This window comes from Heptranchias perlo, chromosome 9 (genome assembly GCF_035084215.1).
Source record: "Heptranchias perlo isolate sHepPer1 chromosome 9, sHepPer1.hap1, whole genome shotgun sequence".
Classification (NCBI taxonomy): Eukaryota; Metazoa; Chordata; class Chondrichthyes; order Hexanchiformes; family Hexanchidae; genus Heptranchias; species Heptranchias perlo.
In genome coordinates, this window is record NC_090333.1 from 66450376 (window position 1) to 66465920 (window position 15545).

Consider the following 15545-nt stretch of genomic DNA (forward strand, 5'->3'; position numbering starts at 1 on the left):
TTTGTAAGATTCTCAAAATTCACAGATCCCCAATAAACTCAGAGAAAACCCTAAAGAAATTCACCTTTTCCCTGAGTATGGAAAAACTTTGGACCCTGACTAAAATCCTAAGATGGAAGGATTGGTGAGAGGTCAACAGACAAAATCAACAACACACACACCGTGGAGCTTCATACACGTCTCTGTTTTAATGCAAAACCGACCGCAGGGGGTCGACAATCACTCCCATTGAAAGAGGCAACTTTTTCCAGACATGGTGGGGCCATGCCTTTGATTAAAGCAAAACCATCAACACCTAGGACGTTGGATACAAAAGGAAGCCTTATGTGACAAGCTCTAAATCAGAATTAAAACAATGACACATTGGGAGAAGCAATTTGCAATATGATTGGGACCATCAAAAGGCCATCAAAGAACTTTGTAAGAACTGTTTTAAATGGAGCATTGTAAGAGAGACAGCGACAAGGCGAAAGCTCTCTCTCTCTCTCTGGCTTGCTGGCTTTGCTGGGCTGCTTGTCTTGGTTCGGCCTGTGTCTGGAAAGAAGAGCAGTTTCCAGCAGACAACAAGGAAAGCAGTTCGACAGGGAAGGTCAGCAGCTCTAGAAGCAGGCCGACACACAAGAAGAAACCAGAGCAACAGTCCCAGTGATCATCAGACACCTCGCAGCAACAAGGGTCTTACGAAACAACCAACCGAATATTACCACCAACCAACCGGGTAATATTGGGCCACTGCGACCAAAGAAAACCAACTCGGGAGAAAACCGAAGATCCGCAAAGTTTCCACTCGACAATCTATTTCTGACTTACCTCTGGGTGAATTACTGTCAAGGTTTCGTTTGGTGAGCATTATCCCTGGTCCTTTAGAGTCCAACCTAACTAGTACAGTGGGATTTGGGAGGGGTGAGGTATCTTTCTACTGTAATTCCCCTCGCGTGTACTGAAGTGTTCCCCATTTTATTAGAGTGTTAAGATTGCTGTGTTGTATTTTCTCTCTTGAATAAAGATCAAAGTTTCTTGCACCAAAATCAGTTGTCTGCTGCACTTTGTCACAACCCCCAAATAAGTCCAAGGTCTAGAACCCAGGGAGTGGGAGCGATTCGGACCGCTCAGTAGTCAGAGGTGAAGCTGACACACACCACCACCCCCTACATATTTTAACTCTTGTAGAGTTCTCAACTTTGCTCAGTAAATTTGCCTGGTATATGTAGTAGACTTCAAATACGGTCTTGCAGTTAATCTGCTCACTTCCACAGCTAACATATAGCTATCTACTGTGTGCGGCTCCTTTACGATTCCACTTCTTTCTTTCCTGATCTGCCAGTTCCAAAGCTTAAATTCTACGTTCTGACTCATAGCACTGGGGAAGTTTGATATTATTTGACCTTTACTAACTATTTGCGCAGGTGTCAGCCTTGGCTCAGTGGGTAGCACTCTTGCCTTTGAGTCAGAAGATTGTGGGTTCAAGCTCCATCCCTGACATTTGAGCACATAATCTAGGCTGACACTTCAGTGCAGTACTGAGGGAATGCTGTGCTATCTTTTGGATAAGACCTGAAACCGAGGTCCCATCTGTCCTATTGGAGACATAAAAGATCCAATGGCACTATTCAAAGAAGAGCAGGGTAGCTGTCCCAATGTTCTGGAACATAAGAATAGGAGTAGGCCATTCAGCCCCTTGAACCCAATCTGCCATACTATTATATCATGGCTGATCTGTATCTTAACTCCATCTACCCACCTTGGTTCCATAACCTTTAATACCCTTGCCTAACAAAAATCTATCAATCTCAATTTTGAAATTTTCAATTGACCCCCAGCCTCAACAACTTTTTGGTGGAGAGAGTTCCAGATTTCCACTCCCCTGTGGTGTGAAGAAGAGCTTCCTGACATCATCCCTGATTGGCCTAGCTCTAATTTTAAGGTAGTTCTCCCTTGTTCAGTACTGTCACACCCCAACAACCCCCTACCAGAGCTCAGCACTCTGTTCCCAAATCTAACCTTCCACTTCCCATTAGTCCCAGATCACTGACACACCACTCCCAATGTTCCCTAGCCCTACAAACCACTCCTACTATTCTTGACCCCCATTCTTTAACATGCCCACTTCCTCACCCCAACAACCCTCTGCTCCTCCCACATCAGGCCAACCAGCCAACTGCTTCCACACCCCTGGATCATCCTTCCAACATGACCGAATCATGACCTTTCCTTGTAGATTCATGTGCCTCCTACCTCTCTGCAAGCTGGGACCATCTTTCTGGGGAACCCAGATCTTTAAAAAGAGGTAAGACATAAAATTCATTACATAGCTGACCAAACATAATAATAATGAAAGCCACAGATTTACAATTTCGACAAAAATGTGGACATAATCACATGGTTTGAACCTGAAAAAAAACATTCACGCTCCCATAATATTCTGTGTAATAGAAGCACAATTCTACTTACTTACTGGCCCTGATTAACATAGCATAAAACAGAGTATCCTCCAGCTCATTGTATGTATACATACACATACGCCCACACACAAACACACACACAGAGCTGGGAGATATTCTGATTTATGCTATGTAATCTGCAATATAATCAGGGCCAGTGATTAAGCAGAAGATATAGGAGTGCAGTATTTTTATTAAAGAGATACTAGAATATATTAAGAGATTTTTTAATACATAATAAAAACTCTGTACCTCCTGTACTATATTATAGTTGTGGTAAAGGTGGGTTTCTTCAAAGTTGTCAGAACACAATCCATAAAATGTTTCATCTTATTTCAGTTCATAAAATGTTAAAAGGTACTGTTGTGCGCTACAAACTGTCTGGGGAGATCACAGCATAAGATTAGCCTGGCCCTATAGGAGTTAAAAATACTTTGAACAAAAGATTTCCCTTTTGACTAGTAATGGATTACCTGGTACCCAGGAAACCGAGGAACTAAATGATCAGTTTAAGGAAAGATTTATTTTTAGGAAAGGGTCTGTGAAAGGAATTGCTTGGTGGGTTTTGGTAGTTCAGTTTTAAAACCGTACTAAGAGATTGAGGAGCTTCAAGCACCCCGGAGGTATTTATTCAACTGTTATATATTTGTTGACATTACATTTTAGTATCATAAGTGAGTTAATGTTAAAAAATAAACCTATAATGAGATGATTAAGAGCAAGTTATATGTAACAGTAATTTATTTTTTAGTTCCTTGTAGTTTGAACTCCAGATCCAGGATATGTGTAATTCTCTTTGGGGAAAATCCAAGGATAAATGTTTCTCAAAGGTGTTGGGACATAGTGCAGAGTTGTAATTTCTGGTAAAAAAAACCAATTGTGGCAGCTTAGTGCATCATACTCATCTGACTGTTGACTTTGGCTATTAGTCGTCATCACTGCCAGTTTACTGCAGGGGCTGTCATTGGCCAGCTGCTTGGCCCCTGTCCATTGAACACACCATATAAAAGCCCTGTCTCAGCCGAGAGCTGGATCAGAAACGTGAACGTTTAAAGCCAAACTGAAGCATTGTCACAGAACTGACACTAGTCAACAGAGACTGATTAATATCAACATGTGTAAAGGACTAGCTGCGCTGCCTGCGACTTGCTTAAGAAGGTATGTTTTTAATTATATGGAGTTCAGATTTATTTTTCTGCTTGTATTTCCAGCGATGTTCAGCTAACATTTGTTTAACCGAATACAGCTTGAAAGATTATAACATGCATGTATTTTATGGACTTTAAATGACCAGGCAAGCAGATTTCAGTAAACAGAAATGGGAATGTTTGTGGCAGTGTAGTGTGAATTATTGGGTGATTTGACTGGTTTTCATTTATGAGAGAAAGGCACAGAGAACTGAATGAAGTTGAGACCTGCACGGACACCTGGCTCACAGCTTCTTTCAGTTCTGTGTAAAAGAAAATATCAATTTAAAAAAAGGAAGGGAATTCAGTTTGAAAGGGTTTTGGTCCTCACAAAATGTATAATGATATACGTTGGTGCTGAAATCCCTCTGAACTCTCTTTATTTTAGTTAGCAATGTGCTGTGTATTTTTTGATAGACCCTTCGATAGACCCTTTTCCGCTGTGACATGTTTAGTTTCCTGAATGCGATGTCAGTTCCTGGCAGGGCTTGAATATAACTGAGGAAAATCATTCATGCACTGACCATGTTACTGTCTTCATGTATTAACACTGACTTGGCATTTGCAACAAAACAGGCCCCAGTGCATGACAAAAGAAAGATCGGTGTATTTCCCTGGAACCATTTTTGTTCCCAATACTGCAAGCTATTTCCACCTGATGCAGTAACTCCTCCCTGCAACAGTCCCTGTAAGAGTCTGACAAGACCTTATTATAGAGTGCTGCAATGTATTTTTTTTAAAAAGGGAGCTGTAAACAATGCGTCTTATATTACAGACCATTATAGTGAAGTACTACTGTTTAAATAAAATATTATATATTCTGTGTTTTATTGAATTGTTTTGTCACTGATATATTTACTTGTGTAAGATGCTCACAATTAGCCAGTGTATTTTTGCACAAACTTTATGTAGCACTTCCATGTTTGTGAGGTATCAGAACTATTGGTAATCTTTGTAAATTAGGCATTATCACATTTATGTCGATTCCTCACAGTGCAAAGGATATGAAACATCGTCTTGGCTTCTTGCTGCCAAAACCGGAAACACTGTGTGATCACAGCTCAGCGCCCATCAAGAAGAACAAAACAGGTGCAGCTCAGAGGTAATTGCCTCCCTGAAACCATTTTAGACAATATAAAATGTCCAGTTTTGCACTGTTGGTGTTCCTTGCCATGATAAGCACAGATGCAATAATAAGAAAAAAAAGAGTCTGTATTCCTGTGTTTTATTTCTTGCTAGCAAATTTTTTAAAATTCATTGTAAATCCCTGCTGACTTCGAGACTGATGATGATGAGCAAACCATTTGACTCTCATGTTGTTTCCCTTGAGGCGCCACTCTTTGATCTCCCTCAGCCAGTTCTTTTCCAACCATGTCTGTCCCCACCCCCACCCGACCCTGTAGTGCTTCCTATAGTCTTACAGTCTTTAGGGTAGAAATTGGGCGGTAGCGCAAAAGGGGAATATAACGGGCCGCCCGTTTTACGCTCCACTTCAAATTCGGTTCCACTGACCATCGGGCCAAGACAAATTTCTACCCCTTTATCGGAAGGGTCCGCACATGTTAACTCATCTGTTCTCTCTACACCTGCTGAGTGCCTCCAGCATTTTCTGTTTTTTGTTTCAGATTTCCAGCATCTGCAGTATTTTGCTTTTTTTTTTGTTTATCAGGAAGGGGTTTAGCAAATCTTGTTTATCGGACACACACCACTTACTGGTATGTGGCAGCATCCCTGTGAAAATGGCTTCTGGTATGTGGTGAAGGTAGCACCCCATTCAAATCTGCTGCTTTCACCAGTTTGTTTCCTGCTCATGAGAAACCATGAGTAATCTTCCTGTGAAGAAGAGAAGCCTCTGAAGGGTGACCAACGCAGCAGTACAAATTTGGTGGAAAACCACATGACTCACAAAGTCAAGCTGGTTGGGAAGGCCACTATTAAAAGGCTAAGTTAAATCCCTGTGGTTAAGATTGATTTTATTCGTGGCCCTTTGTGTATACTTGAAAACTGATAGGAGAAATCTGAACAAAATAAACAACTGGTTGGGGAGGGGGGAGTTCAAGATTTAGTTTTCCCACCCCACAATATGTGAAGATGCCATCAGTTACCAAACTCACTGGATGACAGAATGCCCCTTGTATTACATGATGTGTAGATGCCGGTGATGGACTGGGGTTGACAATTGTAAATAATTTTACACCACCAAGTTATAGTCCAGCAATTTTATTTTAAATTCACAAGCTTTCGGAGACTTCCTCCTTCCTCAGGTAAATGTTTTACAGACAGGTTTTCTTAAGTGTTAACCTGCTACAGAAGTGTGAAGAAGCACACTTTTAATCCATTAGTAACAGGGTAACTTAGAGAGGACTCTCTCCAATATCACTATTACTTTCAAAGCACGTCAAAATAATAGTCAATCAACCATGCCTTTACTGGCTACCTGCTCGTAGAGATGCCTGTTCAGTACAGTCAAAACCTATCGCACTGTTTTGGCCAGTATCATCAATTATGTAACACATGTGAAGAATCTTATTTTATATCTTCTCTCACCTTGGCCCAGGGCTAGAGTAAATTAAATCAGTATTGCTTTGGATCATTCCTCCACCCTGTCTTGACAATGAACTCTTGTTGAGTTTTGACTGTATTAAGAATTGAAGCAGACGGGGTGAGCAGGATGAGAATAGTCTGAGAGCAGTCTTCAGAGTACAGTGAAGGATTGGGGAGTTTTCATTTTCCCCCAAGATTCCGGGAATGTGGAGCTGAACTGAGCACATTAATAAAACTGGGAAGTTCTACTGCAAAGTCCTGAGGAGCAAAAAGATCCTTTTTTCCCCCCTCCCCAACCAGTTTTCTCCCCTCCTCTCCAGAAGGCATTCACTGTGGCTGGGACATGGTTTCAAGGGCCTCTTCAGCTCTCCAGTACCTCGTCCAACTGGCCATTCATAGTGTGAGGTCAGAAAACGAGTGTCTTGCAGCCTTTTCAACCGGGATGGAAGGCAGGCACCTCACAATCAAGCCTAATATCTGCCCTTGCTCAATATCCACACATTCCAGCAGGGGTCACTGGATAGCAATCAAGAGTGGGAACCCTGATTGATTTAATGCTATGCATTTTCTCCAACCTCTTTCTCTTGCCAATTCTCGCTGGAGGGAGTGGGAGGGGGACGGAAATAGTGACAGAGAGCAGCATATTTCCCACCATTGATTGTTCCCGCTGCTGTGCTGTTCTTTGCAGGTATCAACAATGGCAGTTAGCCAGTGATAAAGCACTGGGCTAGTCCCTTGCCTCAGTGAGATCAAGGGACACTTTGAAACTATTGGGATCTGATTGCTCATTAACTAAGCCAGCTTTATTGAACAATGATTTGTGCCCAGAAAATTGTTACAAGCTGACCAATTCTTGCTAGAGCATCAGCTCAATAGTTTATGTCATTACCACTTTCCATATGCTGAAAAATGCATCTAGTTCTGTGTATCTGAATCCAGTTTATTGTTTAAGGGTGCAACATTCTAACAAGGGTTCATCAAAGAAAATCTTTCAAAAACAGGATTGGTACAGTTGCAGAATTCTCTCTGATGCAGATTTATGGAATAGATGAATGAACGTTAATTCCCATAAATATAAAGCATCCATTCATTTACATCACCCAGTAAATAATATTTAAGCCATAGGGTTTACATTTATTTTGCACTGTCTCATCACTAACATTGATCAGTTGAACAATCCTTTGGGAGAGTCCATAGTGTGAAAGGTTTTTTGCCTCTAATCGACATATTTTCTTACTCTTGCTTTGAATAGACTCAGCTATGATGAAGTTAAGAAATGGAGTGAATCTTTGCAACAACTAATATCTCATAAAAGTAAGTAATTCTTAACAAATCACACTTGCTTCATTCATTCATCAATGTACAGTGTTACAGGATTTGCTTTCAGAACAAAGCAAGGCTCTGGAAAGTGTAAACACCTGGAATATCTTTTTTGATAAATCGACATTAAGCGCACTAAGTTCTGAACTACAATCAGCACACTCCTAATAAACTGCGACTAATGTTCCATTCATTAATCTCACAAGGTTAATATTACAGTACAAAAAAGCTCTTGAGAAATCATCAGTCTTTGTAAGGAGCCATAACTTTGTCACAGTTTAGAAGCAAACTAATTATTCTGTAAAGCTTCTCTGTCTTAATTATCCAAAATATTAAATTGACATGTAACTAAAAATTAATAGTAAAAATTAGTTACCATTCTTGAGCATCTCCATTTTAAAGTTATATTCATCCTTTACAAAAATATTCAAATCATTTGTAATTACTGTTAATAAAAAAAATCAGTTTTCTCACAAACAATAATTGGTTCTCAGAATTAGAGTTTTAAATTAATTGTCCTCTCGCCATAAAACTTATAAACTCACCCAACGACCTACTGAATGAAAGCACCTAAGTTACCCTGTTACTAATGGATTAAAAGTGTGCTTCTTCACACTTCTGTAGCAGGTTAACACTTAAGAAAACCTGTCTGTAAAACATTTACCTGAGGAAGGAGGAAGTCTCCGAAAGCTTGTGAATTTAAAATAAAATTGCTGGACTATAACTTGGTGTTGTAAAATTGTTTACAATTGTCAACCCCACTCCATCACCGGCATCTCCACATTATAATAAATAGGGTCAGTTTATATCACCACTGAGGATGAAGTTTAAAAACAGCCATGAGGGGGAAAAAATCAATTACTCAGGACTGAGTATCCAGTTCATTTACTGAAATATAAATTTAAGTTTATTTTTATTAGTAGTAAATCTGGCAGTGGTTCTATCCCCAAATGAACAACATATCTCCAGAGAGGGGAGAAAACATAAGGAAATACACTTATTTAAAGGGGTGCCACCTTTTTTTAAAAAAACGATTCTCTCCATATCCTTCCTAAACTGAAGGTAGCGAATAATAATGAAGGAATTTGCTTCCACTGGCTCTGATACCTGGCCCAAGTAGCTATTTGCCACATGAAAGCAAAGTCAGGCTCTCTTGGTGGGTATTTAGCCTTGGGAGCCATCACCGCCGCCTCAATTTAGTCATCAGCTGGTATCCAGAGGCGTGCATTTTGTCAGTGATCACTGGATAGTGATATTTTTTGTCCCCACTTTCTAACAGGGAGACCCTGGGGCCAAGTTTAGTGCACCCACTGCTGTCTGAGCTGAGATTGGTAACACATCAGTGATTTAACCTGGGACCTTCCAGTGCTGTCTTAACTTGGGGCTACGCAGTGCATCTACCCACTGAGCTCTCGATGGGTTTTAAAGAGGCACTGTTCTCCGAAAACATATTTTGCAAACTTTTCTTTTTAGTTTAGTTTGCATTGAATGATGCAAATGACATCACTCTGTCACTCCCATGTGATGTCATCATTGACGGGAGGCCTCTTCTGGCTTTTTCTCTCTCCCCAGACCAAAAAAAAATGTCAAATGCTTTATCTTTTAAGATAGTGTCCCTTTAAAGGAAAAACAGGCTGATGACCTTTTTTACTAGAAAAAAAACTGGGTCACATCTATTTTCCCAGAGCGTGATTAAAGTCCTGGACTGTCCCTTGGTGCAATGTTAGTTCAGCTCATGACAAGTTACAGCTGCTACTTCAAACAAAACAACGGCTCCCTCACTGACTGCAAGAGACAGGATGAAGTGTTTTATCTGGCAGTCCAAGTTTCATAGTCCAGTCACCAGGGAGCCCTGTGCCACTGAGAAACCTTCCCATGCTCCAGGCCTGATGTACGTGTAAGCAGTCAGCTCTGGAGACCTGCAGGCAGGGTGCTTGTTTGTGTTGTCAGCTGTCCCCATCATCAAGGGCCATATGGTGGATGTTACTTTGCCTCTGGGTAACTGGCCTCCTGGGGTTTGCTGTCATTCACAGACAGCCTGCGTTGATTCCCAGCAATCTATTCAGATGCATGGTCACTGTGAGGGTCACTTACTGCCAATTCCTTCTCAGACAAAATCTGTTAACAACGCACCATTTGTTGGGACAGTTGTTTGAAGGAGGATGCTTGAGTGCAAATGAGCAACAGGGCCTGATGTGCTTTCGTATTTCCTCTCCATCACTCAATTCAAGACTGAGCTCAATCATTCGAAGCAACTGAAGTTGCAAGCGAATGTGAATAAAAGGTCACGTTCCAGAGGCTTGCTATTTAGAAAGTTGCTTTACAATTTAGTCTCACTGTGTTTTTCTCTATTTCTGTTTCAAATCATCCTTGTACGCTTGAATTGATTGCATGCTGTGGCTGCCAGTAAATAGATAAATGTGATGGCATTTATTTGTGAGGAGGAAATAGTAGCATATGTGAGAAGAATGAGAAGTATAGATTTATTATGGTTTGTGATCATTTCCAACCAAAGGCACGAGACAAAGGTTCTTGCTCATTTTAATTGTTGCATTGTATGGTGGAGTGTCATTGCAAATCTGGCATCCTGCATTCTCAATCATGGATTGTTTGGAACAAACCAATGCAAAACTGACAAGTTGGGGTAGATTTTGTGTGATCGTGTAAAACGGATGATAGAGAGTCGGCAGCCTGTTTTACATCTCTCCCAAATCAGGAGCGACGTAAAATGGGCTGCCGATTCGCTATCACCAATTTTACACTAAAATGAATGACTTGCATTTATATAGCGCCTTTCACGACCTCAGGACGTCCCAAAGTGCTTTAAAGCTAATTAAGTACTTTTGAAGTGTAGTCACTGTTGTAATGTAGGATTCTGTCCTATCGCATAGTCAAGATCTTCCCTATTATGTTTCTTATACTGACCCTTGAGGGTAGAAATTACTGTTGGGGTTATCAATGTATCAAATTCCCCTCTCTCTGCTACCTTAACTAAGGTGTTAACCTACTTAAAATAAATGAACCTCTGTCAAAATAAAGGAAGGAAGAATTTGATGTAAGCGCATTAGGCATTCGTGTGATAACGCTGCCATCAATAATTTCTACCCTCTAATTATTTGTTAGCTGCTGGTAAATTGTCTGTTAGTTTCTGGTAAAACATGAGGCTTCTCATTTTCTTTTCCCCAGATGGCTTGGTCACATTCACTGAATTTCTCCAGTCCGAGTACAGTGAGGAAAACATCAAGTTCTGGTTGGCTTGCGAGGAATACAGGAAACACAAGTCACCTGCAAAGCTGGCCGCCAGTGCGAAGAAGATTTATGATGAATACATCGCTGTTGAGGCTCCCAGAGAAGTAAGTCTGCAATCATGGAGGAAAATGCAATTTAGTCGGGGAGAAATTTTTGTCGGGTGAGGGTATCAGGGGATATGGATCAAAGGTGGGTTAACGGAGTTGAGGTGCAAATCAGCCATGATCTGATTGAATGGCTGAGCAGGCTCCTGGGGCTAAATGGTCTACTCCTGTTCCTAGAAATTGGGTTATTGGCGAGGCATTGAAACCGCGCGCCTGAAGACGGAGGCCCAAGGCTCGCTCCAAATTGGGCCTCGAGCCTCAGCTCCGTAATACTGGAGAGCTGCAGACACCAATCGGGCGTCCCGATGCAGCTCGCCGGTCTGGACCTTCCTAAAATTGTCCGGCTTGGACGGCGAGCCAGCCCGTAGGTAGGTCCTAGAGGAGTGAAACAAATGGGAGGGTGACAATCCCAGGCCGGCAGCAGCCCGAGGTATTCTGGTAAAGCCAGGAGGAGCGCTCATGCCCTGTGTGGTTCTTGAACACTTTAATATAATCTGAGATTAATTATTTTTCAATTTATTTTTTCTGGTGAGGGTGTTAACACGGTACTCATTAAGTACTCCCAGGTTAGGTATTGCACATTTACGTCCAAAGAAAACTACTTCTAATCTGCCTCAACAATCTGCCTTAACCCCAACTTCAGAAGAGCATTCACTACCAGGCTATGGTACCATATTTTTCGCATTTCCTACACCAGCCATTTTTATAGACTGTCTGATTAAGACTGCCAGTTTGGTGCCAATTTGTGTGCAGTTTTGTGTTGTGCACCTGTGTCCAGTAGGGATTGGGTTGAGGTAGCCCGAATTAATTGTGCACCTTACACCTGGTCACAGGTTGAACGAAAGAGACAGACAGACATGGTTGCACAAAGAGGGCCGTTTTATCCATCAATCTAGACTTGCTTCAAATGCAGGTGCCAGAGGTGACAGGATACTGTGATAGCCCACTAAGCCACTCCAGATTCCTATCCTTCCAAAAAAGTCAGCCTATGAACTACCATTAAAATAATGCTATTCATAGCATATTTTTTTTATTCGTTCATGGGATGTGGACATCGTTGGCGAGGCCAGCATTTATTGCCCATCCCTAATTGCCCTTGAGAAGGTGGTGGTGAGCCGCCTTCTTGAACCGCTGCAGTCCGTGTGGTGAAGGTTCTCCCACTGTGCTGTTAGGAAGGGAGTTCCAAGATTTTGACCCAGTGATGATGAAGGAACGGCGATATATTTCCAAGTCGGGATGGTGTGTGACTTGGAGGGGAACGTGCAGGTGGTGTTGTTCCCATGTGCCCGCTGCCCTTGTTCTTCTAGGTGGTAAAGGTTGCGGGTTTGGGAGGTGCTGTCGAAGAAGCCTTGGCGAGTTGCTGCAGTGCTTCCTGTGGATGGTACACACTGCAGCCACGGTGTGCCGGTGGTGAAGGGAGTGAATGTTTAGGGTGGTGGATGGGGTGCCAATCAAGCGGGCTGCTTTGTCCTGGATGGTGTCGAGCTTCTTGAGTGTTGTTGGAGCTGCACTCATCCAGGCAAGTGGAGAGTATTCCATCACACTCCTGAGTTGTGTCTTGTAGATGGTGGAAAGGCTTTGCAGAGTCAGGATGTGAGTCACTCGCTGTAGAATACCCAGCCTCTGACCTGCTCTTGTAGCCACAGTATTTATATGGCTGGTCCAGTTAAGTTTCTGGTCAGTTGTGATCCCCAGGATGTTGATGGTGGGGGATTCGGCGATGGTAATGCCGTTGAATGTCAAGGGGAGGTGGTTAGACTCTCTTTTGTTGGAGATGGTCATTGCCTGGCCCTTGTCTGGCGCGAATGTTACTTGCCACTTATCAGCCCAATCCTGGATGTTGTCCAGGTCTTGCTGCATGCGGGCTCGGACTGCTTCATTATCTGAGGGGTTGCGAACGGAACTGAACACTGTGCAAACATCAGCAAACATCCCCATTTCTGACCTTATGATGGAGGGAAGGTCATTGATGAAGCAGCTGAAGATGTTTGGGCCTAGGACACTGCCCTGAGGAACTCCTGCAGCAATGTCCTGGGGCTGAGATGATTGGCCTCCAACAACCACTACCATCTTCCTTTGTGCTTGGTATGACTCCAGCCACTGGAGAGTTTTCCCCCTGATTCCCATTGACTTCAATTTTACTAGGGCTCCTTGGTGCCACACTCAGTCAAATGCTGCCTTGATGTCAAGGGCAGTTACTCTCACCTCACCTCTGGAATTTTGCTCATTTAAAAATGAATAAATGGCCATGTTCATTAATGTTTGTGGTAGGTTTTATTGTCCTCTATTGTTTAACAATAATATACTTAGTGAAATGATTTTCACTATGATGTCTTTATTGAAAAAAATGTTTGAATTATAATAAAGTACAATAGCAGAACTTGCTAGTAAAAATACCCTGCTCTACTTCTCATTTCTGCTTAACAAAGTAGAACTAGTGCTGTTGTATTGACAAACTTTTCCTATTTGAACTTTTAGGTGAACTTGGAATCCCAGATCAGAGAAAAGACCAGAAAGAATATTCTTGAGCCAACTTCCTCTTGCTTTGATGAGGCACAGAGCAAGATCTATACCTTGATGGAGAAGGACTCTTACCCCAGGTTCCTCAAGTCTAAGATCTACTTGGAGTTACTAAACCAAACCCGGGCCAGAAGCCAACAAAAGGGCAAAACACAAATGCCTTTGACCTCTGACCCACAGCGCCCACACGCTTAGTTTGCCTGGACTGTCAACACAAAGTTGTTGATTGTGTGATAATATCGCCAAAATACTTGTTAGATAATATTAAAAAAAGTACAAATTCTTGTCAACGATAGTTATCGCAGATAAATTTGACCAAAAGCAGCACTTTAACCTCCTGAGAATGAAGGCAGCATTTTTTGTACCATTTCAGCAAAATAATTTTTTGCAGTAGTATTTATAAATAGTGGTAATTGTTTTTTTGTGTTGCAAACTTGTTTTCTGTGCTCGTCACAATTATATGCACTGGAATTAGGTTGAGAACTGTTCTTATTGATATCAAGGGATACGATCAAGTTTGTGTTCTGAATAATATGAAATAAATTCAACACTCATAGTTGTTACAAAAGTTTTACTTTTAAGTAGGGTTCAATATTAGGCTTTTTTTAAACAATTTCTTCTCTTAGTTCTTTTTCTGTGGTATTTCATGCAGTGTCATTAAACTATAGATGCATGTTGTAGCTTCAGGAATCTGAGCCACTGCTTTGCTCTTGCTGTAGTGCAGGTGCGAATCAACAGTATCATGCACAGCAATCTTGCATTCCAAGCAGTACCACCTAGAAGGACAAGGGCAGCAGATGCACAGGAGCACCATCTCCTCCAAGTTCCCCTCCAAGCCACATACAAGTCCGACTTGGACTTATATCGCCGTTCCTTCATCGTCACTGGGTCAAAATCCTGGAACTCCCTGCCTAACAGCACGGTGGGAATCCCTTCACCACATGGGTTGCAGCGGTTCAAGAAGAAGGCCCACTGTCACCTTCTCAAGGGCAACCTAGGGATGGGCAATAAATGCCAGTCTTGCCAGCATCATCCATATCCTGAAAATGAATTTAAAGAAATGTAGGCATACAGTTGTTTCCCCAGATATATTCATCATTAAAACATTGAATGGCACACCTTACAGTATGACAACATATGGCCACTATTGATTGATTCTTTTTCAACTGAAAAGCACTGATAAAGTTCTTTTAGAAATGCAACATGACAGAATTTGTACAGAAATCACCCTTGTACTATTTTGCATGCAACCTACTTGAAAACAGTTTATTATTTTCAAATGTGTATTGTACCACAGTGTTAGATTCCTGAACTTGTCACAAATGTATTAAGACACAAAACAGAGTCTATGATAAGGGGGAATGGTATATGGAAGCAGCAATTTTGCTTGTTCTGTATGTTTGTCAAGAATACTTTTGTGTATGCAGATGTCAGTTGTTTTGTTTGGGGTTATATGAGAATAACTTATTGTATTTCAGGATTAACATGAAAGTTTAATTATTTTTATATGTATTATATTCAGTATTGTTGAATCCTAAGTATGTTTGAGATACTCGGACAGGCTGCAGCGTGATGTACTTAAGGTATCTAACACATTGGCAGAATTCTAAGTTCAGCCACAGATGTAGAGTAGCTGTAAGGGCCAACATTGCTCTTATATATTTATTGCCTAAATTATAGTGCGTTGGAATTTCTTTTTTGTTTTGAATATTTCAATAAATTATGTTTCATATTAACTGACTAGTTGAAATGGTTATTATTTTAACTGACAAATCAAATCCCTGGCATGTGGAAAAAAATTACTTTTTTAACATCTGAATTTTAATTGTTCCAAACTTCTCTCTTCCTTTCCTGAAAGTGATGACTCTTGTTGGGGTTCAGTTATACTGGCACTGGCCAAAGAGGGGGAAAGAGTGAGAAAAGTTGGAGACAAACAGAGAGAGATGACAACAAGAGAAAGTGTATGAGAACTATACAGAGAGGAGGAAGAGAGAGAGAAAGAATGAAAATAAATCAATCTTAAATTTGGCCACTTGGCATAAATGGGGTGGTTGCAGCCTCAAGACGGTGTGGGTACACAACATATTTACATTGACGATGTGGCCAGTACCACTTTAGATAGGGTCTGGACCAGGGCGGTTCAGGCACCCACCTGTTTCCGGTGACGGCCTCATTTATGT

General features: G+C 41.5%; 1 protein-coding gene across 1 annotated transcript; it reads left to right on the forward strand.

Moving 5' to 3' along the window:
* Positions 1 to 3488: 3488 nt before the first annotated feature.
* Positions 3489 to 15101, forward strand: LOC137325500 (regulator of G-protein signaling 4-like). Its single transcript, XM_067990668.1, has 5 exons — positions 3489 to 3599; positions 4623 to 4730; positions 7425 to 7486; positions 10679 to 10845; positions 13324 to 15101. Exons 1-5 carry the CDS (start codon positions 3556 to 3558, stop codon positions 13558 to 13560), a joined length of 618 nt encoding a protein of 205 aa, XP_067846769.1. The 5' UTR covers positions 3489 to 3555; the 3' UTR covers positions 13561 to 15101.
* The last annotated feature ends 444 nt before the right edge of the window (positions 15102 to 15545 follow it).